The sequence below is a fragment of the Notechis scutatus genome, chromosome 1 (assembly GCF_049901735.1).
Source record: "Notechis scutatus isolate UNSWTSFEM ecotype Mainland chromosome 1, rNotScu1.2, whole genome shotgun sequence".
Classification (NCBI taxonomy): domain Eukaryota; kingdom Metazoa; phylum Chordata; class Lepidosauria; order Squamata; family Elapidae; genus Notechis; species Notechis scutatus.
The window spans coordinates 92,509,195-92,534,953 of NC_142009.1; the positions used below are offsets into that span (position 1 = coordinate 92,509,195).

The 25,759-nt window shown below is 40.2% G+C and overlaps 1 protein-coding gene across 2 annotated transcripts in view; it reads right to left on the reverse strand.

Annotated features, from left to right (window-relative positions):
• PDE7B (phosphodiesterase 7B) overlaps window positions 1-25,759 on the reverse strand; it is a 228,937-nt gene that overhangs the window by 160,431 nt on the left and 42,747 nt on the right. The window contains exon 1 of one of the 2 annotated variants that reach the window (XM_087971152.1): window positions 10,342-10,713. The exons of the other annotated variant lie outside the window; for it this stretch is intronic. Coding sequence (XP_087827278.1) covers window positions 10,342-10,362 — 21 coding nt within the window. The 5' untranslated portion in view covers window positions 10,363-10,713. Of the gene's footprint in view, window positions 1-10,341; window positions 10,714-25,759 lie in introns of those variants that run through there. 2 annotated transcript variants of the gene reach the window in all.

A 25,759-nucleotide genomic window follows, 5' to 3' on the forward strand; every position in this document is an offset into this window, starting at 1 on the left:
AGATTAGACAAAACCTGGCTTCAAAAACTGTGAGAGAGACCTTGGAGTCTTAGTGGGAGATCACTTAAACATGAGCCAGCAGTGTGTGGCAGCAGCCAAAAAAGCTAATACAATCCTTGGTTTGTATAAAAAGAAGCACAGAATCAAAATCATGTGAAGTACAGGTGAAACTCGAAAAATTAGAATATCATGCTAAAGTTCATTTATTTCAGGAATGCAACTTTAAAGATGAAACTAATATATGAGATAGACTCATTACATGCAAAGCAAGATAGCTCAAGCCATGATTTGTCATAATTGTGATGATTATGGCTTACAGCTCATGAAAACCCCAAATCCACAATCTCAGAAAATTAGAATATTGTGAAAAGGTTAAATATGCTAGGCTCAAAGTGTCCCACTCTAATCAGCTAATTAAGCCATAACACCTGCAAAGCCTTGAAATGGTCTCTCCGTCTGGTTCAATAGGAATCACAATCATGGGAAAGACTGCTGACCTGACAGTTGTGCAGAAAACCATCACTGACACCCTCCATAAGGAGGGAAAGCCTCAAAAGGTAATTGTAAAAGAAGTTGGATGTTCCCAAAGTGCTGTATCAAAGCACATTAATAGAAAGTTATGTGGAAGGGGAAAGTGTGGAAGAAAAAGGTGCACAAGCAGTGGGGATGACCGCAGCCTGGAGAGGATTGTCAGGAAAAGGCCATTCAACAGTGTTGGGAACTTTCACAAGGAGTGGACTGAGGCTGGAGTCAGTGCATCATTGCTGCAAAAGGGGCCCAAACCAAGTACTGAGTGCATATGCAGGCTTATACTTTTTAGAGGTCCGATATGTACAATCCTTATTTTATTGATTGCATGTAATATTCTAATTTTCTGAGATTGTAGATTTGGGGTTTTCATGAGCTGTAAGCCATAATCATCTCAATTATGACACATCACGGCTTGAACTATCTTTCTTTGCACGTAATGAGTCTATCTCATATATTAGGTTCACCTTTTAAATTGCATTACTGAAATAAATTAACTTTTGCACGATATTCTAATTTTTTGAGTTTCACCTGTAATAGTACCGCTTTATAAATCCTTACAGCACACATGGAATACTGTATCCAGTTTTGGTCACATTACAAAAAAGATGTTGAGACTTTGGGGGAAAATGTCTTAAAGAGGAGCAATTAAGATGATTTAAGGGCCTGGAGACAAAGACATATGAAGAACAGCTGCAGGAACTGGGTATGGCCAGTCTAGAGAATAAAACGACTAGGGTGACATGATAGCAGTGTTCCAGTATTTGAGGGGCTGCCACAAAGAGGAGGGGCTCAACTTATTTTCCAAAACACCAGAGGGCAAGATAAGAAACAGTGGATGGAAACGAATCAAGGAGAGAAGAAACCTGGAATTAAGAAGAAACTTTCTGACAGTGAGGACGATTAACCAGTGGAACAGCTTTCCACCAGAAGTTGTAGGTGCTTCATCACTGGAGGTTTTAAAGAAAATACTGGACTATAAAATACTAACTGAAATGATATAGTATCTCCTGCTTGAGCAGGGGTTGGACTAGAAGACCTCCAAGGTCCCTTCCAGCTCCATTCTGAATTAAAAAGTAATAGACAAGGTTCAGCCCCAAAATATTTTGACATGTTTTTATTAAAAACCTTCCTTTCAAAATACATTATAAAAGTTCGGTAATTTTTAAAAAGGGGTGAGGGGGATTTTGCTTTTATTTGACTTTTATGCTGTACATCTGAAACCTAATTAACAGTTTGGCAAAATTTAATTTCCGGAATACATTAATGATCATTGCAAATGACACTTATATTATTTCTTATATAGCACTGACCTTGTTTTCTCTTTTGCATGCTTCTTTGAACAATTTTCATTTGAAAGTGCTTCAGTACAATGTAATTTGCATATAAGATTACCACCCTAGACTCTTGTTTATGCCTTTCCTGACTTTTCATATCTACTCACTCAAAATTTGCTATAATGCTAAATCAAAATGCATTAAAACTGGTAACAAAAGCTGAAGTTCTCTGCCTAGTTTCCAGTTTTTAAACGGATCTTGTAAACTACTGTGCATTGTCAGCTCTTAACTTGTACTTCTGGTTTCAGCCCAACAGTCTTTGCTGTCTTAGTAAACAGTCTGACTCCGTTGGCTCATCATTTACAGTAGGGTGGGAAATCTGTGGTCTTTGGAATAACAACAGTATCCTTTCCCAATGGCCATTCTGACAAGGGTTGCTGGGAATTGTTCAACACAAGGGTTCCTCCTGGGAGAAGAGTACACAACCACAATGGCCCTCTAATCTCTCCAGGCATAAGCTACTAGATTTTGTTTGAACACAAGGAGAGCTTTATTTCTAGAGACAGTTAACAGGGCTTTCTTTTTAACCAGCAACAGAGATGAGCAGAGAAGGGATTTTCCTTCTTGATGCTTTTGAATTGTACTGCTCTGTTCAGTTTAATAAAATTGGGAGGGGGGGGCCTGACTTATTTTTCACAAATATTTGAGAAATCTTACCCATGTGTTCCTTTTTCCTAACATTGAAGCTGGAAGAAGCATTTTCCTCCCAAAAGAGCACATATGATCACAGCCAACAAAAAGAAGGAAGAATCAAGACATTTCTTCCAATTTGTTACTTTTCTTCCCTAGTATGTAGAGGGGGTGATTGTGAAGGCATGGCTAGATGGGATTGCAATATGGACTAGAACCTACTTCTTCATGGAGAACGGATATGAGCCTCTGAAATTGACCCAATCCAATATAAAGGTCTAAGTCAGGGGTGTCAAACTTGCATCGTCATGGCGTCATTCACGTATCAGGACTTTTTTCCCCTTCACTAAACTGGGCGGGGCCAGCATGGGATGCATCTCGCCCGCAGACTATGAGTTTGACATCCCTGGTCTAAGCTATATTAAATCTAGTTCTTCAAATGTATATTTATTTGTGTATTTTAAGACTTGGATCCTTCAATATTCAGCATTGAAATGCTGTGATGGGTGTCTACGTCTATAAGATCAAAATTGTGCAAGCCATGGTGTTCCCTGAGACACTTTATGGATGCGAAAATTGGACTTTGAAGAAGCAAGATGGGAAAAGTATTGATTTGAACTTTGGTGTTGGAATGCCATAGACAGCCAAGAAAATAAACAAATGAATCATCAAACAGACACCAAACCAAACTTTTCACTCAAGGAACAAATGACCAGGATCAAATTATCCTGTTTTGGATGCATTATGCAAAGACTCTCTGGAGGAAGATCCTGGGAAAGGCGGAAGGAAAGGCAAGAAAAAAAACATCTAGGAGCAACATGGATAGTCTCAGTTACAAAGGTACAGGAAGATCTGAAGGACCAGGTAACAGTCAGATCATCATGGATAAAACAGTAATAGCACTTATACTTACATACTGCTTTGTGGTGCTTTACAGCCCTCTCTAAGCAGTTTACAGAGTCAGCATATTGCCCCCCAACAATCTGGGTCCTCATTTTACTGACCTTGGAAGGATGGGAGGCTGAGTCAACCTATTTATGTTGTCACTAAAGTTGACAATGACTTGATGGCATTCAATCAATAAAACAATTGGATGCCTCAACAAGTAATAATAGGATAAATTAGCTTGGGTCACCAGTGACCTAGCTAATGACTAATATTAAAAAAAGCTAGACAAGGAGATGTTCTTTAAATGAGGGGGGAAAAACAAATATGGTGAAAGCAATAACTTGGCATCTACTTATAATCTTTAACATCTCTTACACTGAGATACTGGTAATTAAGATCAGATTATAAAAGGAAGTGAAGCTTCTTTTTATTGCTGTAATTGTTACCAGGAATTCCAGTAAAATGAATGACTAATTCATCTTCTATTGGTGCTATCTTTTATACATTTGCTGATCAAAAAACCATATTTAATATTTAACATGAGCATACATTAAGGCCATGGTATATTTATTACGGCAAAGTTGGTTGTTTTTTCTTTTCACAAATAACATGAATTGAAACATGAGCTGAATCAAAGAATGAGAAGGAAAGGACCACAGCATAAGGATGTAAAATTAATGGCTGTAGCAGAACATATCATGAGTTTGGGAATTCTAGTGCCTGAAAGTCAAAATTCAATCTGCTAGATTTTGTTCCACCTAATTTCTTTTAGTGAAGTCTCAATTTTTTTGTTCCCCATTTCATCTTCACCCATTTAATTCTTCCCCCCCCCCCAAAAAAACACACCCTTCTTCACTTGGGAAACAGCCTAAAATGTCTATCTATATCATTGGCTTGATACAATTATTTTAGTTAAAAGTTACTGACATAGAGACATCATCCTCAAAATATGGGCTGACATATTAAGTCTTTATCATCGGTCTACCTGAGATACAAATGGGGGAAAAAAAGGATCTAAGCAGTAAGGAAATGAATAACAGCACAGGGTATAGGCTAATATATTTCCAAACACAAATTAGCTTTTCAGGTCCCAATAAAGTGTCTATAGAGATTCTTAGTCATCCCGGTCAACTTGGATGAGAAGCGAAACACCTTCAAAGAAAAACAAGAAAGTCCAGTTGCCTCTTAAGAAAAGTACCCTTGGGGGCCCAGTAAAGTGTAGTTTTGTTTTGTAATTTTGTTCCTGTTGCTGTATTCAATATGCATGTCAGCAAATCTGATTGCCATTTATAAACTTTTAAAAATTATTAAAGAAAATCCTCGACATTCGAACCACTGTTTGAAGTTAGAACAGCACCGAAAAATGTAACTTATAGCCAGTCCTCGCACTTATGGCAATCACAGCATTCCCCAGTGTCATGTGATCAAAATTAAGGCGCTTGGCAACCAACATGCATTCACAACAGTTGCAACATCCCAGGGTCATGTGTTCATCATTGGTGACCTTCCCAGCAGGCTTCCAACATGCAATGTCAATGGGGGAAAACAGGTTTGCTTTAATGCCTACATGATTCATTTAACAACTAAAATGATTTGTTTAGCAACCATGGCAAAAAAAAGTTGTAAAATCGGGTTTGACTCACTTATCAACCACCTTACTTAGCAATGGACATTTTGGTCCCAGTTGTGGTCATAAGTTGAGGACTTTCCATATTCTCGAATACACAGAATATGGAGTCCCCCCCCCCCCCCAATGTTTTGAACAAACATGCAAATATAAGTGCATAAAGTAGCGTATTAAGACATAGGACAGCACTGAAGAAGATGCTTTCGAATAAATCTGCAACTCTTACACTGCAAAAACATATGGACTACACAACTCAATCAGGGCAAAGCAATAGACGCAATCTACATAGACTTCTGGAAAGCCTTCGATTCAGTGATACACGACAAACTACTCCTAAAACTAAAATCTTATGGTATCTCTGGTCACTTTCATAAATGGATAGAAGCATTCCTGTCAAACAGACAACAAATGGTCAAAATTGGGAGTGTCCTATCAAATTCTGTACCTGTCAATAGTGGTGTCCCCCAAGGCAGTGTTCTAGGACCAACTCTTTTCATACTCTACATAAATGACCTCTGTGATCATATTAAGAGCAACTGCATTCTCTTCGCTGATGATGTAAAGCTGTTCAATACCACAGACAATACTGCTACCCTTCAAAAAGATCTTGACTATGTGTCAGAATGGTCAAATGGCAACTTCAAATCTCAACAAATAAATGCTCTGTCTTACATATTGGCAAAAAAAACCAGAAAATAAAATACAAGCTGAATAGTCAAGACCTTGTTGATGATCCAAACTCTGCCAAGGACCTTGGAGTACTCATCTCTAATGATCTCTAATGATCTAAGTGCTAGAGCCCACTGTAACTACATAAGCCAAAAAGGCATTAAGAGTTATTAACCTAATCCTACGTACCTTTTTCTCTGGTAATATTACACTACTAACTATAGCATACAAAACATTTGCTAGACCAATTATTGAATACAGCTCATCAGTCTGGAACCCACATTACATATCTGATATTAGCACAGTTGAGAAAGTCCAGAAATATTTCACAAGAAGAGTTCTCCACTCCTCTACTCGTTGTAGAATACCTTATGCCACCAGACTTGAAATTCTAGACCTAGAAAACGTTGAATTACGCCGTCTTCGGTCTGATCTAAGTATAGTATATAAAATCATACATTGCAATGTCCTACCTGTCAATGAATACTTCAGCTTCAACCATAACAACACAAGAGCACACAATAGATACAAACTCATGGTTAACCACACCAATCTTGATTGCAGGAAATACGACTTCAGCAACAGAGTGGTCAATGTCTGGAATACTCTACCTGACTCTGTAGTTTCTTCCCCAAACCCCAAAAACTTTAACCTTAGACTATCTACTATTGACCTCACCCCTTTCCTAAGTGGTCTGTAGGGGGCGTGCATAAGCGCACCCACGTGCCTACCATCCCTGTCCTATTGTTTCTTTTATTTTTCTTATATGTACCCATTTCATGTATTCATAACTATGTATAAACTTATACCTATTATCTTGTAAGCAATTGACAAATCAAATAAATAAATAAATAAAAATAAATAAATAAAATAAATGAGAACCTTCCATGCATTGGAGTCAGTGGTGGGATCAATTTTTTTTACTACCGGTTCTGTGGGTGTGGCTTGGTGGGTGTGGTGTGGCTTGGTGGGCATGGTTTGGTGGGCGTAGCAGGGAAAGGTTACTGCAAAATCCCATTCCCTCCCCAACTCACTAACCTGCTTTCCAGCTCCGTTCTCCTGTGCAGGGCAACAAAAGAAGACAATCAGCTGGGACTCGGGAAGCAGAGAATATATGGGGGCGGGCCAGTCAGAAGTGGTATTTGCCAGTTCTCTAAACTACTCAAAATTTCCACTACCGGTTCTCCAGAACTGGTCAGAACCTGCTGAATACCCACCTCTGATTGGAGTAAATGAGGACCTCCTTAAATGAATGAAAGGAAAGCAAATAACCTGGGAAAAATTAAAACTACTTGTTACAAGAACTACATGTTACATGGAAACCTTTACATGTTATATTTTGAAGTCTTTCTGTTTCCTCTGCAACGTGATGTGTCCTTCACCCAAGATATTTCTTTGCTTCTCTCTGAAGACATTGGCTTCCCTGGGAGAGGACCAAGAAACAGACAGTGGGATGATATTCTGTCATGAGCTAAATCCCACTGGATGTTACATTAGATCAGAGGAAGCCATGCCACCGCCTCTGTTTCTCCAGAAATTTCTCCCTCATTGTGAGGAATTTAAATTCCATTAATTTCAACAAGACTTGTTAGAAGACATGTTAAGAGGGAGAAATGGAAAGTTTTATTATATATAATATTACGATTGTAAGGTTAGAAAGTCTATATCAAAGTCATGTATACCGTTGTAAATTTGATGGTTATTGCAGAGATATGTGTAACCAGACGACACACTGTTTAATGGAAGATGGAATGCTTATATTAAAAATAAATAAATGTTTTTTTAAAAGACTAATAGAAATATGTTTCGTTGCCCAAGGCTTCAGGTGATCCCGAGAGCTGAATGATAAGGGAGAATTCTCATCTGACTGACAGTCTTCTAAGTTCAGATCTAGTCACATGCATCCATTAGACTTGCATAAGGGATATTTATCCTGCAGGGAGAAAGACAATACTCTAGCAAGCTGGGACCGCAGACACTAGACTTCTTCCAAAAGTTCAGAAAGTTGGGATTCTTCTTTCCTTCTCCCATTAGTTTTTCTATATTGTTTTAGACCTGCACAAAAGCAATTATCCAAGGTGAACATGTACCTTTTTATATGTTATAGCCACAGCTGTGCACTATGCCTGAAAAACTGTTTTGATTTTCTGTACCTGGCTAACATATTCAGGGTTGAAAATCGTTTTCCAGTGTGGCAAAAAGAAAAGAAAAGGAATATCGGGAGACAGGAGATGATAAGTTTTAGCCAACAATTCCACTAATTACAATGGTTTGTGGGCTGGTCGTCAGAGGCAGAAAGAAGGTGATTTCCCCAGCACAACATGTGAAATGTGTCATTAAGCACAGCATTAAGTGACAGCCGCTTATTTGTTCCTGCAGCCACCAGTGAAGATACAGCAAAGGAAATGGAGGAGCTGCAGTTATGCATGTGCATAAAGTCCTTGTTTTTCCCACCAGGCACTGCAGAATAGCAATTGTCCATTCACGACACATAGCAAATAGCCTGCATTTGGGAGCTAATATTTTGCCATCTCTAAGCTAGTCCTGATGAACTCAAGCGCGGATAACTGTTTCGCCCCTAAGTAAGCCTTCGAAGTGCATTCTCAGGGTGAACCTCGGCAATGCTTCTGGTCTCTCCCCTCCCCCACCTACCCACCCCCGTTTACAGAAGCAATTCGAGTCTGAAAACAAGGCACCTTAAAAAAAAAACACACGCACACAAGTATTTTCCCTTCCCACCACCACCAAGCGCGCACACGTTATTCAATTCTTGCAGACGTTATAACCTGCAATCTTTTAATTAAAACGCGCGCACACACCAAATCCGTCCCTGGCTACCGGGGCGAGCTTTTAAACACGCGTCTCTCCGTGCGAGTCGCTCTTTCCAAATGCACGCCGGGTGCCCGAAACAATGTGGGCTCTGTTTTCAACCACAGCTCGGGTTCCTGCGGCACACGCAGGTCATTTCAATGCTGCAACAGTCGTCCCAAGTTAAGGCTACAGGCTGCCCTTTGAGGATGGCCAGTCCTGAGAGGCGCTGCCTCACTTTCTTCTCCGGGCTCTCTCTCTCTCGCGCGCGCTTGTCGCCCCCTCCCACGCCAGCCAGCTCTCAAGCTATTCGCGCTGAGGTGAAATATTAACAGGACCGCCGGCCCCATCTTCGGGGAAGTGTAAAGAACATTTGTAACTTTCCCCCCCGCTCCTCCCTTGAAAACCAAAATCACAAGAACCCCGATGCTCCAGACACAACCCCCTACACGATTCTTCCGAATTAAGAAGCGACTTATCGCGTCCACCCCCCCCCCACCTTCTAGGGACTCTCCACTATAAACATTACTGGAGGAAACTGGCCGGTGAAGATGGGGGTGGAGGGGGGTGGAGAAAAGGATCACCTTCCGTTCATTTCCCCCCCCCCCTCACGCAATTCGTACAAGTTTCCAGGATTCCTCGCCTCTGGCTACTCGCACGGACATTGACAGGAATGAAAGAAAGGAGGGAGGGAGAGAGGGAGAGACGGAAGAAGAGTGGGAGAGAAGAAGGAGAGTAGGGGGAGAGAAGGAAGGAGGGGGGGAGGAGGAGGGAGGGAGAGAAGGAAGGAAGGAGGAGGAAGGAAGGGAGGAGGTTAGGAGGAAGGGAGGGAGGGAGAGAAGGAAGGAGGGAGGAAGAAAGGAGGGAGGGAGGGAGGAGGGAGGGAGGAGAGAAAAGGAAGGAGGGAGGGAGGAAGATAGGGAGGGAGGGAGAGAAGGAAAGAAGGAGGGAGGGAGGAAGGAAGGAGGATAGGAGGAAGGGAGGAGGGAGAGAAGGAAGAAGGGAGGAAGGAAGGAGGGAGGGAGGAAGGAGGAGAGGAGGAGGAGAGAGAAGGAAGGAGGATAGGGAGGGAGAGAAGGAAGGAGGGAGGGAGGAAGGAAGGAAAGAGGATAGGAGGGAGGGAGGGATGTAGAGAAGGAAGGAGGGAGGGAGGAGAGAGAAGGAAGGAGGAAGGAAGGAGGATAGGAGGAAGGAAAGGAGGGAGAGAAGGAAAGAGGGAGGGAGGGAGGAAAAGGAGGAAGGAAGGGAGGAGGATAGGAGGAAGGGAGGGAGGGAGGGAGAGAGAGAGAGAGAAAGAAGGAGGGGGAAGGAGGGAGGGAGGAAAGAGAGAGAAGGAAGGAGGGAGGAGAATAGGGAGGGAGGGAGAGAAGGAAAGAAGGAGGAAGGAAGGGAGGAGGATAGGAGGAAGGGAGGGAGGGAGAGAAGGAAGGAGGGAGGAAAGAGAGAAGGAAGGAGGGAGGAGGATAGGGAGGGAGGGAGAGAAGGAAAGAAGGAGGAAGGAAGGGGATAGGAGGAAGGGAGGGAAGGAGAGAAGGAAGGAGGATAGGAGGAAGGAAGGGAGGGAGAGAAGGAAAGAGGGAGGAGGGAGGGAGGGGGGAAAGAAAGAAAGAAAGAAAGAAAGAAAGAAAGAAAGAAAGAAAGAAAGAAAGAAAGAAAGAAAGAAAGAAAGAAAGAAAGAAAGAAGGCTGTTTCACAGCAAAGCCCGCCAAGTGTTTTCTTCCAAATACCATTGTAAGTTCGTTCAATTAACTTTGCGCAACTGCAGTCGTCCCTCGTCCCCCCCCCCCGTCCCCCGTCCCCCCCCGCAGAAGGCGAGCCCGACCGTGCCGCCTCCTCGGCTCGCGAGGTACGTACCTCAACCATTAAACAAGACATTTAACCATAGTGGCAGTTCGGTGACCTCTGAATGCCGCGAAAACTGGAAGCGGCGCAGCTTGTTCATGAAGCCTCGACCTGCACGATCCCGAAGCTCGCATCCAGTCTCAGGCAGAGCATTCGGGGAGACGCGCCAAGGGACGGCGGAAGGTGCACATTGGCCCGGAGAAGGGCAAGGAGGGAGGAGGGGCGGGGGGAGAAAGTGCCCGAGCGGGACGCACGAGGAACAGACCGCAACCGGAGCAACAGAGAGCCACGCTTCCCGGCCGGGCGAGAGCGGGAGAAGAGCTCCGCGGGGCTTGGCGCAGTCTCGGGCTGGCTGAGCGGCGAAGGCCGAGCCGTGCCTGGCTGGGAGGTGCTGTCAACTGCCACAGGCACAGCGCGGCCGGCCAATCAGCGGCAGCGAAGCCTCCTCTGTTTATGTTTCCTCGTTGGAAGAGTGACGTCAAAGGGGTTTAGTTTTTCCTCTGCATGTGCTATTAATTTTAAAGGACTACTATGGGAAGAATGCGGCGGCCGTGATTTCGGCAGGCGAGCTACCGCTCTACCCGAGATAGAAACTGGATCCTTCGTTATTAGTATTAATGTCGTTATTATCATCGTCGTCGTCGTCGTCGTCGTCCCAAAAAGAGGCAACTGGACTTTCTGGCTTTTCTCTGAAGACGTTTCGCTTCTTATCTGAAGCAGAAGCAGCTTCTTGGACGAGAAGTGAAACGTCTTCAAAGAAAGTCCAGTTGCCTCTTGAAAAAGCACCTTTGGGACAACCATGACCTGGACGACTGAGAATCTCCAAAGACGACATCCTCCTCTTCCTCTTCCTCCTCATCTTCCACCTCTTCCTCTTCCACCTCTTCCTCCTCCTCCTTATCTATTGCTATTGCATAGACTGAAGTTGCCAGAAAGACCAGGATCCCAACATGCATGTTGCAGAGGCTCAATCAAAATTTGGAAGGAGTTTCAGAGGAAAATCAGGATTTGTTCCCACTGGTTCTATCTCACCTTGTTTTATGTACTTCTGCTTCCCAGATGTTGTTGTGGGATATCAGTCACCTCTTGAAAGTACTATCCCAGTACTGTCCCTTTAACTTGAAACAACAGGTTATACCTTTGTTTATTTACCGGTATTTAAAGCCTGTTTCGTTCATGTCAGCCTAGAGGGCGTTGGGTGGTCTCAAAAAGCTAAGCAGAATCGATATTAATTCAATGGAAGACTAAAAAATAGGGTAGTGAGGAGAGAAACCCTAGATGGCAATGCAAATCTTCCTATTATTGCAAGGAGGGATTTGTCCTTACCAGGATTTGTGGCTTTATTTCAGTAGAAAATGTTTTCGCATTACAAAATGGGAAAGGGGAATCATTGCACTTAGTGTTAATAAGACAAGGAAAGTGCTTCAAGAAGAAGAAATGGGGGAAAAACATAATAGGAATGGTTAGACAGCAACATGATTAGCTCTATTCAGCTCTGATGACACTATAATCCTTCCCTGCTTGGTGTTATTTTCTTCTGCTTTTGAAGGAGAAGTTATGTTGAATCGGCTTCTTGTTTATCTGTTCACCAAATGTTTAATCCACATTTGAAAACATGACATCTCCACTGATTTCAGCTGAACTCCAGATGACTTCACAAATGCAACTATCTAGTTTTTGCAGCACAATACAGAAATGGATTGTATTGCCTTCTTGAATTTTATCTGATTTCATGTCATTTTATTTCCAGTTTGACCAGCCCAGGAATGTTCTCCCTCTTTAATACTAATCAAGTTCAGTGCAGTCCTAGCTGTTGACGTTTCATGACCCAACTAGGTAACATCATCAATGCTAGAGAAAAGGGCTTGCCCTATATATAAAGTTAGTTGTTTGAGAACATTATTCAACATTAGACAAGCACAAACTCACTTCAGCAACCATGGAACAGTAGAAAAAGGAAAGTCTGCCTATGTAATATCTTCCAATAAAACAAATATTCAAACAACTTTATCAGAAGGGACCCGATCATTCAACATACTATAACACAACCAACATAGGTTGTGAAAAAGATAATAGTGCCATGCCCGAAATACATATCAGAAACAACCAATAGCCTATTACAAACACATGGCATCACCATTCCATACCAACCAGCATAGCCCTCCAAAATATCTTAAGTAAAGCAAGGCCCAAGAAGAAAAAAGAGGACTCATCTACAAGATACAATGTAAGGTCTATAGCAACCACTATGTAGGACAGATAGGCAGAAGACTAGCAGAGTGCATCCATGCACACCAACTAGCAGTCAGAAGATACAATGAAAACCCTTTAACCTTAAAACACATGGACAGATTCAACCATAGTTTCAGTTGGGAAAGTGGTAGCTTCCTTGACAAGCCTAAGCCAAAAATGCTAGGAAATTCTTGGAAGTTTGGTATACAGGCAAATCAGCCAACAGTAAACACATAGAAATAAACCACATTTACACACCATTAAAAAGAGATGACAAGAAGATACATCAAAAAGCTAAAAAAAAAAAATAGAGACAAAGGAAGTAAAAAGACCACATCGTGTCCAGCAGCAACACCTAGATTAACACAACACTTTCTGATTAACACCAGAAAGATAATCAAACAGAAAACAATACCCTAATCAAGGAACTACCAAGAGGAAAGCCACAACCCCACCAACACTGGCAGAGCAAATTACTGTATGTAAGAATGGACTAAACTCCATATTCACTGGCTCTAAAGATGTTATCTAATTAGGTAATCAAACATCTGCACAAAAAAAAAAAAAAAGAACCAACCTCAGAAAGCACCATGGACTCCTTAGTTCAGAGGTCCCCAAACTTGGCAACTTTAAGACTTGTGGACTTCAACTCCCAGAATTTCTCACCAGCATAGCATATATTATTTTTATTTGTCAATTGCGAAAAGAAGATCATAGTTGGAAACAGAAATGGAAGAAAAAAAAGAAAGAAACAAGACGGGCGGTAGGCCGCGCTAGCCGCCCCTCACCCTTAGGAAGGGTGAGCAATGGAGCAGCGGAAGTTTTTGGGTTTGGGAAGAGACACGAGTGGGTAGAGTATTCAGACAGACCACCTGCTGAAGCACCTGCAACAAGTTGGCGGTTTACTTGAGTTTGTACAGTGCCTTGTGTGTGGGTTGAGCGAAGATCATTGACAGGTAGACTTGCAGAGATTTAAACCAGCTGTCGACCGAGGCGAACGGTTTCTGTTCAAATTTCAGTCTGGTCAAAGGATTCTCAGTAGAAGGGGAACCTCTTGTGAAAATTCTGGACTTTCTAATGTGCAATAAGGCTCTACGTACAGTGTCCAAACAGTTTTTAGGGAGTTTGTGCCACTGAACAAGGCAGTCTAGTGACATCTTGCCCTGGTCGGTCCATAGTTTTTTTAGGTTGGAGGATAGCATAGCATAACTGGCTGAGGAATTCTGGGAGTTGAAGTCCACAAGTCTTAAAGTTGCCAAGTTTGGAGACCTCTGCCTTAGTTCAATCCTGAGCTACATATATTCTCCATGGTTAGTGTTAAAAATAATCTCTTAAAAGGAACAATTACTTAAAAATGTATTCATCTCAATCAAAATCATCATCAAAACTGTATACTTTTTCCTCTCCTCATGGCAAGTTTTTTTTTTAGCTGCGAGTCTTATGGCAAAGGTCAACAAAAAGTTTATTCCATTTGAATTTCTGTGACTTTCTTCTAGGAGTTTAAGCAGTGATGTAGGACTAACCTAATGGTGGGGACTGTTGAACTGGACTGGTTCTCATGCTAAGTAAATCAGCTCCTTCTTGGCTTCAATGGCTTTTAAAAGATTTTGAGTGCAGCTACTCTTGTTATAGCTTTGCATCTCTGAAGACGGTTTTAACCTCAGCATCTGTGGATAATCAATTGATTTGATGACTTAGGTCAGGGATGTCAAACTCAATTTATTTGAGAGCTGCATCAGGGTTGTGTTTGATTTCAGGGCTGGGGGGCTGGGGTGGGCGTGGCCAGGGTGGGCGTGGCCTGCTCGACATCACTGTGCCAGCAAAAACGGAGCTCAGGAGCCCTTTTCCACTGGCAGAGACCCGCGGGTTGGTCCTTCGCTGTTTCCAGGTCAGTCCGGCAGGCCAGTTCTAAGCACCCCATGTGCCAGATTCGGCCCACAGGCCTTGAGCTGGACCCCCCTGGCTTAGGTGGTGACCACATGAACAACCTAGATTAGCTCCCACACATCTAGATTATGGAGATTTGACACTGTCATACTGCATCTTTAATCCCTAAAACTGTTATATGATTCCTTATTGTATGGCTACACCTAGCATTCCTTCTAGGACTATTACTAGTAACTCGCTTGTCCTGTATTCAGACCACACAGATTCCTTCTCATTGTTGAGAATTTGCTATGGAATTACTGCTATCGTAAGTTGCTGTTTGAACCAAATGATGGAGACAATGTATTTGTAAAACAACTCAATTGCCACACATCAGAATGCACGTTTATAAGTGGGTTTTTTTAAAGTTAGAATTCTGAGAAGAAACTTGGAAATTTAGAAATTCAAAGTTGAAGAAATATTTTAAAAATGTATTCTTCAATTCTTCAGCAAGTTTACTAGCACCAACAATAAGAAAAAAACATGCAGCTATTCTATCTTTCCTTCCTTAATGGATGAAAATTAAAAGGAGAAACAAAATGATGGGAAAATAATGAGTTTTTTTTTTAAAAAAAGAAAAAGTATATCCACATCTGATTCTCTTAATAAAATGTTATGATGATTAATCCCTTGATGAGATGAAACACTGCATCAAGAAGCACTGCAGTAAATGTTTAAGAGGGTTTATAGTAAAAATGATATTTGGGGATGTGTTTTCACAAATAATAACTGATTTTGTTCACAAAATAAAAGCTGCCTCATAGCTGTCCAAATCTACTCCAAAAGGTTTTCTGACTTTCTGGAGCAGCCTGTATGGATTTGTTGGAGGAGATGAGAGAGAGGTGGGGGGAATTGTTTTTGCATGAATGAAATCCACTTACATAAAGCTAACTTCTCCTTGAATAACATCTTTTAAGGTAATTCAAATCGGTATAGACATATTTTTAAAACAGCATAGAATAAAACAGTGAAGTTTTAAAAGTGCATTTGAAAATTACCCTGTGACCGGCCAATATTTTTGATAAATACATTTTCAAAATTGCATTTTAGCACAAATTAATCTCATATACTCATGCCCCCCCCAAAAAAAATACAATGACTGACCTTATATTGTGATGGATTCAATGTACAATGACTTAGTTGTGCTCATGTCTTTGCATAGGTGAAAAGTAGCATCTTTATCAAAACTAGCATCTCAGTAGCAATTTTTACATACCCAAATGCATGCCTCGAGATCTATGAACTCATATGAAAGTCAGCATGCATGTATCCACCAATCATAAACTATGAAAAAGGGGAAATATAACTGATGTACCCGAGTCTCCTTCATATATGACTAACATGGTTGGATGACGATTTGCATGATATCTGCTGATGATGTTACTTAAACGTTGTAATACATCCACCAATGTGATAATAGCAAAGAAGATTACAATAATGTGATTGGGCAAAGGAAGGCTTAGAAAGTACTAGAAAGTCTGATAGCTGCACACAAGTCTTGCAGTTTAATGCTCAGAGCCATAATAAATTGTCATGGTAAACAAGCGCTAAGTTGGAAGTAGACAGTGACCTTAGGTTTGTTTTTCAGAAGCAAAGGTGATATTTAAAGGAGCTCAGTGAAGTGTTGTGATGACACTGGAGGGGTGAAGAGCCATAACAAATTCCCTTGAAATCTTTAGCTTGAAGGAGTTAAGAAACTCCTGACAAAATGTTCTACCAGCTCAGTAAAACCTCAGATCACATGGCCTCCCAAGGAAATAATAAAGCTTCTCAGCTATTGAAATGTTTTTTTGGGGAAAAAGCTTCCAAAATAATGTTCAATCAGCTTTTCAAATTGGAAGCATTATTTCTAATTGGATGTGCCAGATTAAAAAAATGTAGCACCTAATGCATTCTGCAGCTGAGTGTAATGTTAAAGAAAATTTCTGAAACGGCAAAGAATTGTCCATAATAATACGGTAAAAAGATACATCTGCTATTAAGGATAATCTGATATAATAACGAAAGCGCAGCTTCTTTGCACCTAATATTAATTCAGACACAGCTTCAAGACTTCAGAATTTTTTTTTTTATTTGCCTTTGTGAGCATCTTGAGAGTACATTGTTCAGCTCCCACATTTAATTTTAGCTGCCTTCCAAAACCCGATGCTCTCCAGATATATTGAGTTACATTAGCTTAGGGTGATGTATCAATTGGGATGGATTGTACTATTGATGAGTGCTTCTCCCACCTGAAGGAGATGACAGCTCTTTAGCACCCACTACTCTAAGCAAGTATGGAAACTGAGCACACTAGAGATTTCCCATTTGGTATAGAAAAGGGAGGTAAGTGTAGGAGATAATCAGACTGAGCTTGAGGGAGGAGTCAAATACATCATCAGTCATGAGTCTTTCATGTCAACAGGAGATCTAAGTCCAGCCCATCTAGAATTCCTTCTACTCTTAGTCCTGCTAATTTCTCTTGGCCATTAGTAGTCCTGTAGTGTCCTGTTAAGAGCTTAAGCTCGCAATAAATCTTTATACTCATTTGAACTGTCTGGATCTGATGATTTTCCTGGCACTTGACATTAAGCAATCAAAAATCCATCAAGATATGTTTGTTTTTTCCCATAACATTTTTATCTGAACATTTCAATATCCTAACACAGGAGGCAGTACTTAGGATGAATCAGTAGGAACTCGAAACACCCAGAAATATTATTACACATGTCTTCTTGCCCCAAAAGATGCTCATCAGATGTATGTGCTACAACTTCCAGGCCTCCAGAGGAATATGGGGGCTGTAGTCCAACAATCCAAAAGCTCAGTCATTCCCTCTTGTTTTTCAAGTGAGGAGATACCAATATTTTTCTGAGTCAGCCTCTAACAATCTACAAAAGCAAAATTCACCCCACATGGCCCCAAAAGTTGCTCTCTTCTGGCATACGTAGAGTATTGTGGAGCTATTATGGAATGTTGACTGGGACTGTGGATGAGAAGAAATCCTGGATCCCAGAAATACTTTTGAACAAGGGGTTCAAACCTGTGGGCTGAAGGCTCTCAAACTGGCTTCCTTAAAGAGGCAAGTCTGCATATGGAATACTTCAAATGTATGCCCTCTTTCTGGACTTTCGCTTCCTTTCTCTCAAAAGGCAAGGCTGCATTATGGCTGTCATCCTATTCTTTGCCTTTCCCAGAAACAATAAGCTAAAGAAACGTTGAGTTATATTGCTTCACTTCATTTGTACACTTGAAAGGCAGCTGTCTTACCTTATGATAGAGAGTCACATGGAGGATTTCCTAAACCAGCCTTGCCTGCGCCTCCATTTCATCTCCTCTCTCCTCCCCACCCCCATTTGGTCTGCTGGCTCTGTCTTCCTGCTGTTATTGGAGAAGGTGCTGAACAACTCCAGATAGCTACTAGGCTTAGGTTGTGGTTGCCTTCTGGCCAGAGCTATAAAATATCATTATCCAGTAAGTCCAAACCTGAGACAATTACCAGTTGGTAATTTTTGTTAACTGCAAGGCTTCCCATCACTTCTTGACATAGGGTTGTTGTTGTTTTTAATTCTGTGCAACAGAAACAGTCCTGTTGGAATCAGAATGAAAGAATTCTAGACAGAGTGCTGGCAAAATGAGGAACATATTTATTATAAAAGCTGAGCTCATAAGCAATGCATTTCATTAAATGCAGGGCTATGCTAAACACGTTCTCATTGAACTCCTATTATTGGAAATCCTATGACCCTGAATGTGTATCATTACGCTGCATATGCCTCCTAATTGGTGATAGGCAAGCAATGACGTGTTGGCTTGCAAACAACAGATTCTGGATTAGGGATCTCAGCTTGCATACAATAAGGGTTTGACTGCATTTGTAACATACTGTTTGGATTTTTTTCCAAATTGACCGATTTTGTGTCCTTATCATTATCAAGGAATGCTTCATCTGGCATGAGGGTATGACTGAGGATGCTAACTAGTCTTACCATCCCTGTCTTACTAAAAAGTATTATCTGAAAACCTTGATTGACCAAAGGCATAATGGGTGGTATCATCAATGTGTTGATATAGTGATTGTGTCCGTGTAATACATTAGTTTTTTAACTTTCCATATTTTACGCAAAGAATATTTTAATACTATTTTTAGCTTTTAAAAATACAGCTTGTATTTTACCTGTCCTTTGCTGGTCTATGACTGTAATAAAAGATTGGATTGATACAGACCATTTTTGGTGAGCTATAACAGGATCTTCCAGTGATAAAATAAAGGTAATGAGTTTCAGATAATACTGAGATGCTGGATGACGTATTTTAGAGAATTGAAATGAATGCTATAAATATTCATATCCAAGGAAAAAGGATGGGAAGGGAATCATAAATGTTGTGAGAATATTGTAAAATGATAAAACTGCAGATGCAAACATTATAACTAAAGGGAATGTTAAAAATATGGATAGGGTTTGCTGTGTGACTTACTTAACATGTATATGAACACTGTCTAGAGGTCTGATGTTTTGATAAATGTGGTCATTTTTCTCTTTATGAAGAGAAAAGGTAGCAAGAGTGAATGCAAAAAGTACGTACAAAGGAATTAATGTAAGCGTGCCAGGGAACTCTTTGGCAGAATACTGATTGAAACTGCACAACCAATGACACTGAGCTTAAACTCAATGTAGAATGAACTGTAACTTTATGCCTGGCAGAATGTATGGAGTCAAGACCAGTTTTTCAGCAGGTCATTAAGAAACGTATGAATGTGAGCAAGAAAGCTTACTCAGAGGTGGTATTCAGTAGGTTCTGACCAGTTTTGGAGAACTGGTAGCAGAAATTTTGAGTAGTTCGGAGAACTGGCAAATACCATCTCTGACTGGCCCCGCCCGCATCTAGTCTCTGCCTCCCAAGTTCCAGCTGATCGGCTGAGTCTTCTTTTGTTGCCCTGCACAGGAGAACGGAGTTGGAAATCAGGTTAGTGGGGTGGGGAGGGAATGGGAATTTTGCAGTAACCTTCCCCCAGGAATGGGGAGGGAATGGAGATTTTACAGTATCCTACCCCTGGAGAGGGATGGGAATGGGGATTTTGCAGTATCCTTCCCCTGCTACACCCACTAAGCCATGCCCACCAAGCCATGCCCACAGAACCGGTAGTAAAAAAATTTGAATCCCACCACTGAGCTTACTGTTTATTTGCTGAATTAAAAAACATTTATGCTAAGGTTGATAAGCTTGATATAGGAAATGTTTCACATGAATGTGGACTTGAAGGTTAGACCCTGATGTGATAAGAGTTGTATATGATTAAACAAAGCATGTAAGAGAATAAACGGAATGCTTAGTGAATAGAATAGAATAGAATAGAATAGAATAGAATAGAATAGAATAGAATAGAATAGATTTTTTTATTGGCTAAGTGTGATTAGACACACAAGGAATTTGTCTCCAGTGCATAAGCTCTCAGTGCACATACAACAGTAGTAATAAATTATTATCATAGTCATTGTAAAAATACATTCATCATAAAACATTAGATACAACACTTAGTGATAATCATGGGTATTAAATAAGCAATCAACATACAGGATACTAATTAAACAATTTAAAATGTAAGATACAAGCAACAAGTTATAGTCATAAGAAGATAAGGTGATAGGTAATAGGAAAGATGGGAATAATGATGGCAATACTGCCTTTCTTCATAGTTTTAATAGTGCAATGCTGAATATAGGGATAAATAAGATTATGTGATGTCCCCTTGACATTTGTAAGCAAATGTATAACAATGCTGTAATTATATTGGGAGATCTGCCATTGGGATGCTGATAAGAGTACTTTTATATGAAGGCAGTGATGTATTGTTGGGTGAGAATGGCTGTGATAGTGGTATGGAGTACTCATATGGATTATAAGACATGTGGAACTGAAACGTTATGAAATATCACGATAGTTAATGGTCAAAGTGGCCAGGAAAAATAATATGAATAATTGCAAGTCATAGCATAAGTGAAGAAATCCAAGACCAAATCGATGTATTTGTATATTTAATGGAACTATGGGTGGAAAAAAATCAAGACATGCAAATGCTAGTAAAATAGTAGTAATAGCATGTAAGTACATTGCAAGGATTGAGTGTTGGTCAAAAAAGTGAAAAAGATAAGAGCATGCTTCTGTTAGCTTGGTTACAGGTAGAGTTGGTAATGTCACAGGAACTTAGAAGTTGAATGCATCAGGACTGAGGTGTTTAAGAAGTTTGTCTGTGGTCGAACAAGAAGAGATCAGGCAACGAATGAATGGATTCACGAAACAAATGTGGATTGAATACAAAGTGTTCAAAAGAAGTTTCTTGAGGCACTTTGTTTAAATAGCATAGCATAGAATATTCTTTATTGGCCAAGTGTGATTAGACACTTGGAATTGGTCTCCGGTGCATAAGCTCTTAGTATACATACAAGCAACAAAGTTATGCATCATGCTCATAAGATACAATCATAAATCATAAGATTCAACCAACAAAGTGATAGTCATAAGATACCAATAGTAGTAGCTAAGAGGGAAGATGAGAAGAATAATAGTAATACAGTCCTACTACATGGTTAGATATCATAAGACAGTGCTGTGGAAATTACGAGTTTAGTGGAGTGATGGCATGGCTGTCTTTGTGCCTAGTAGGCAGGATTGAATTAGGATTGAATCACAGATAAATATATGAAGGAAGAATGAATAGACTGTGAAGAAGGGAAAGACCCAAGACCTATATTTGATGAGATCCTCCAAAATAGAGAATTTGAAAGAACAAAAAGCAGTGTATGAAGTGATATATGGATGGTGTAGAAATGTGGGAGGGAGGAGGAATACGGGAATTGACAAGATAAAAGGAAGGGAGAAATATACCGAATTATGCTTGTTTTAACTAGCTTTAGCCATGTTTATTTTTATTATCTCATGCCTTATATTTCTTTAGCATCCTATTTCTGCTTTGTTGTATATGCTTTGTTTAATATTGCTTGCCCACTAAGGAAAGAGCATGATATGTATGTATGTATGTATGTATGTATGTATGTATGTATGTATGTATGTATGTTGCTATATGAACATAGTAATAATATCATGATTCTGGAAGGCAAATGAGTGTTGTTCCAGAAATAAAAGCTTTATTAATACCTGCCAGAATTCCAGAGCAACCAATGGACTCTCCTTACTACTGCAAAAATAATACAGCAGCATCTTTTACATGTCAGACAGGTTGTGCAGTGCTGGATAGTAAGTAGTAACGGTTTTAGGTTTTGTTTTGTTTTTAATGCTGGGGTGAGGAAGTGAAATTTTCCCAATCCTCTTCCAAGCTTAATTCCGCTGTGGGAGGGATGAGTCCTAAAGTAATTACCACATAATCACTGTAATATAAACAAGCAGAAGCTCCAGTTGTGATGAAGATGCAGAAATAGAAATCTTGCTTAAAAGACATAGACCATATCTAACAGTGTTTTTGCATACATAAAGAAAACTATATTAGTGTTCCCATAGATAGTTTGAAAATATAACATCTGAATTAAAACCATGTGTTGATGGATATTATTCGGGCATTTTCTAGTGTGTAATCCTTAAACTAAACATGGCCCAGATTAAAATAAATTCTCCCTGTTTGAATTTTGCAATGTTCAATGATGAATGATCACTTTAAGGATCAGCAAGGATTGGGTCATTATTTGTTTATTTATCTATTCATCACATTTTTGAGCCATCCATCTCCCTCAGAGAGTCTTCCTCATCTGTCTTTTCATATCAATGGGAAATGGGCATTACTTTCTCCAAACAGATAATGCGGCCATAATAATATTCAGCTATTACTTGTTTGGGGAGCTGGAAAAATTGGACAGCAGTAAAATGATTTCAATAATAATGATGCTAATAATGATGGCCGTGATGATCTGATTCAAATTTGATCAACGCCTCTCCACAGAATTAGGCATATTTTTCAAAGTTATCCCTGCCTTTTCTCTTTTAGTGAGAACTTAGCATCGAATAGAATCATTCATGAAATGGAGTTACAAAAGCAAATCCCCCATTTAGTGATTTTCAGGTCTTCTGGTATCATCCAGATATCACTATATTTGTATTTTTTTTCTTCATTATTAAACAATAATGTAATGGTTGGATAATACTATGTGCTTAATGGTTGGGTAATGCTAAAGAAATGCTAGTAAGGCTTATTTCTAATATCTACATGTTCAAGGATAATGAAAGACAATTTGGAGATTTTTGTACTCCAGGCCATTTTGAGAAGTGCTTGATGCACGTTTGTATTAAAGGAGGAGCGGCAGTCAGGGGAAGAACTAGTTTTGTCCTTTAGTTCTCACCAAGTAGTGGGAGTGTGGACCCATCTTTTAATCCCCTCCCCAATATGATAGAATCTGTGTTTGTCTGAGAGACTACATGCAGTGGCTATTCTTTCCCTATACACAATGCTCCAAAGCAATGCTGAATCCAAATCTGGGACGTTATGCATGATACACATTTATAGGACCAACTATCTTTGTTGGAAAGCACAGCTCAGATTTATAGTCACGTTAAAGTAACACATTCAGTTGAACTGGTACTGTGAGGACAACAGTAATGACATCAGTATAATCATTTGTCTCTAGCATAACAACTTCAGCATCAAGAATCAGAGTCAGAAGCTGATTATGTTGGGAATCTGCAAAAGCTTAGATTCTAGCTGAAGCTGAATGCTGTCTCCCAGTACCCAGTGGCCCCTTCCTGTCCACCCATAGAACTAAAACCCTTGCCTTGCCTTGGCTCAGGTAAAATAATGAGGAGGAAGTGGGGGAGAAGGAGGAGAAAGAGGAGGAGGGACGGAAGGAGGGAGGGAGGGAGGGAGGAAGGAAAAGTAAGCAAAAAGATAGAAGATGGACCTCCAGAGAAACTGCCTAAAAAACCCAGCAGGGCTGGAACCAATTGTTTCGGAAGTATATCTTGGAAACTTTTACTTTCTAAACCATAATAATGTTGTACTATGGCCTTTTCTACCTACTACTTTACTGTTGAAAAGCAGCTGACAGTGAGTTTCACAAATTTGCTTAAGGACAATTTGTTGAATAAACCACAATTGTCTGGGTTAATATAACACATCTAAAACATCATCACACTTGGTCTACAAACTACAATAAACAAATGGCTCTTCTCTCAGGCCTTAGGCTAGGGTTAGTGAAGTCCCCTGTGCTGGATGTTTCATGTGGGTAGGATGCTTTGCAGTATCTTCTGGGTTCTTCATCGTGTTCTTCCTTCTTTTTCTTCTGGTCTAGCTTGGTTCTGTAGTTTGTAGTTTTGTAGTTTGTTTCTTATTACATTGTTTTTATCCATTGTCATGTATTTGAGATGCCTTGAGTCATTTGGAGTCAGACAACATAATTTTTAACTAGCTAGCTAGCTAGCTATCTACCTAACTTATACAGTAGCCAGGTACGAGCACTATGCAAAGGTACAAACAAGCAAACCACATTATGGCTTAGTGACACTATATGTCCTACACAACACTTTTGTTCCGATTCCTCTGTCCAATTAAATCTGGTATCTCTTTGTATTACTAAAGAATGGTAGTTGACCTCCTAAACAAAACTAAGGCCTTGTTCCCTGTGTTGAGCCAGCAGCTGGTACACACTGATAACTACACAAGGCTGAGATCTGCAGTCAAGTTGCTTCTTTCTTAGGCTATGACTCAGCTGGAATTCTGGGTGGGCCAAGGTCAGAAAATAAGAAATCAACACATCCAAATGGCTCTGAGACTGAAGAGATCTTTGCACCTAACTGCTACCAGTGAGATATAGCATGAAGGGTGCCTTTTCAGTACAAGAAAAAGAAATAGAGAATAAGGCACATGAACTATACACTGGCCACTTAATCTATTAATACTTCTTCTACATCTTTAGGTCTTAAGAAATAGCAGGTGCAAGCGGCCTGTGTTTTACTATAAGTTCTCATGGTTTTAAATTCTGGCAGAAGATGAAAAACTTTTCATCTGAAAAATCTCAGAAGTTCCCCACACAAACACTTTTTTCTCTTTTGAAAAAAAAAAAAAAAGCTTATTTTCAGCAACTTAACCCAGAAGCATGGGAAGGGACAATTTTCTGACACAGAAGAAAATCTCCCCTCTTAATTTTTTTTGCCAGATGCTATTTATTTTTTTATTCTTGAGACTTTTATATTGTTTTAGTCATATGGGCCTCTAAGCGGTTCGTGTCCAACCATAAACAGAAGAAAAACAAGAGAATGAGCAAATAATAAGACAACCTGATACAATATTCATGGCATCACATTTCTCTCAGAACAACAGCCGAAGGCTTTCTGGAGCATCCATGGTCATGAGAGAAGGGGCCTCTCCTGGCCCTGGGTGCAAACTCTCCCCTAGAAGTCTCCCCCATCCAAAGGACCTGATTCCTCACCTCCTCACAGATATCCTGATTGGCAGAAACCCTCTCCAGGCACCTTGGTTTGAATATATTATTAAAAATGCAGATGAAGAAAAAGCAAAACAAAAAAGTCATCTTTATTTATAAGGCATTCACACCTACAGCAATCTTTTACTTTCAGTGCTGTTGGTCAGATTTATTTGAATTATTAAATAATGGTATTGAATACTGGAACCAATAGGAAAGAGTAAATTATGAAAATGGCATAATTGATATATAGATAGCCCTCATTTAGCAACTCCTTTGATAGTGACTGTTTGCAGTTACGATGGTGAAATGACTTTGTGACCAATGTCCCCATTTATGATCTCTCTCTCTCTCTCTTTCTCTCTCTCTCTCTCTCTCCCTCTCCCCCCCATCTCTCTCACACAATTATATTCAGTTAGTACAGTATTGTGCTTGATCCATTTTTCACCTCACCGGGCAGAGAGATTACCTAAGCAAGTTATCGCTCCCTGAAGAGTAGTAAATCCCTAAAAAGTACTAACTTCAAGTTAACATGTTAAGCTCTGTAACATCAATTAGTTCATGCTGTTACCTGTAACTAACAAGATCTCAATAAGTTTTACACTGAAGATTTTTGTTTGCCTCCAAAGTAATTCAGTGAATACACTAGGCAAATAGTCAATTCCAGTGCATTCTTTTCAGTGTCTATGTCCCATTGTGTGTCTGATTATTCTCTTGTAATCCTTTTCTCTTCAAAGACCCAGCACTGGGTGAACATTTCCAGGGGTGAAGGAGTAGGGGAAAGGACTAAAAGATTTGCCCTTTTATCTGGCTTCCATTTGAGTTGAGTTCTGGAAACTTTCCCCACTGTTTTGAGTTCACCTGGT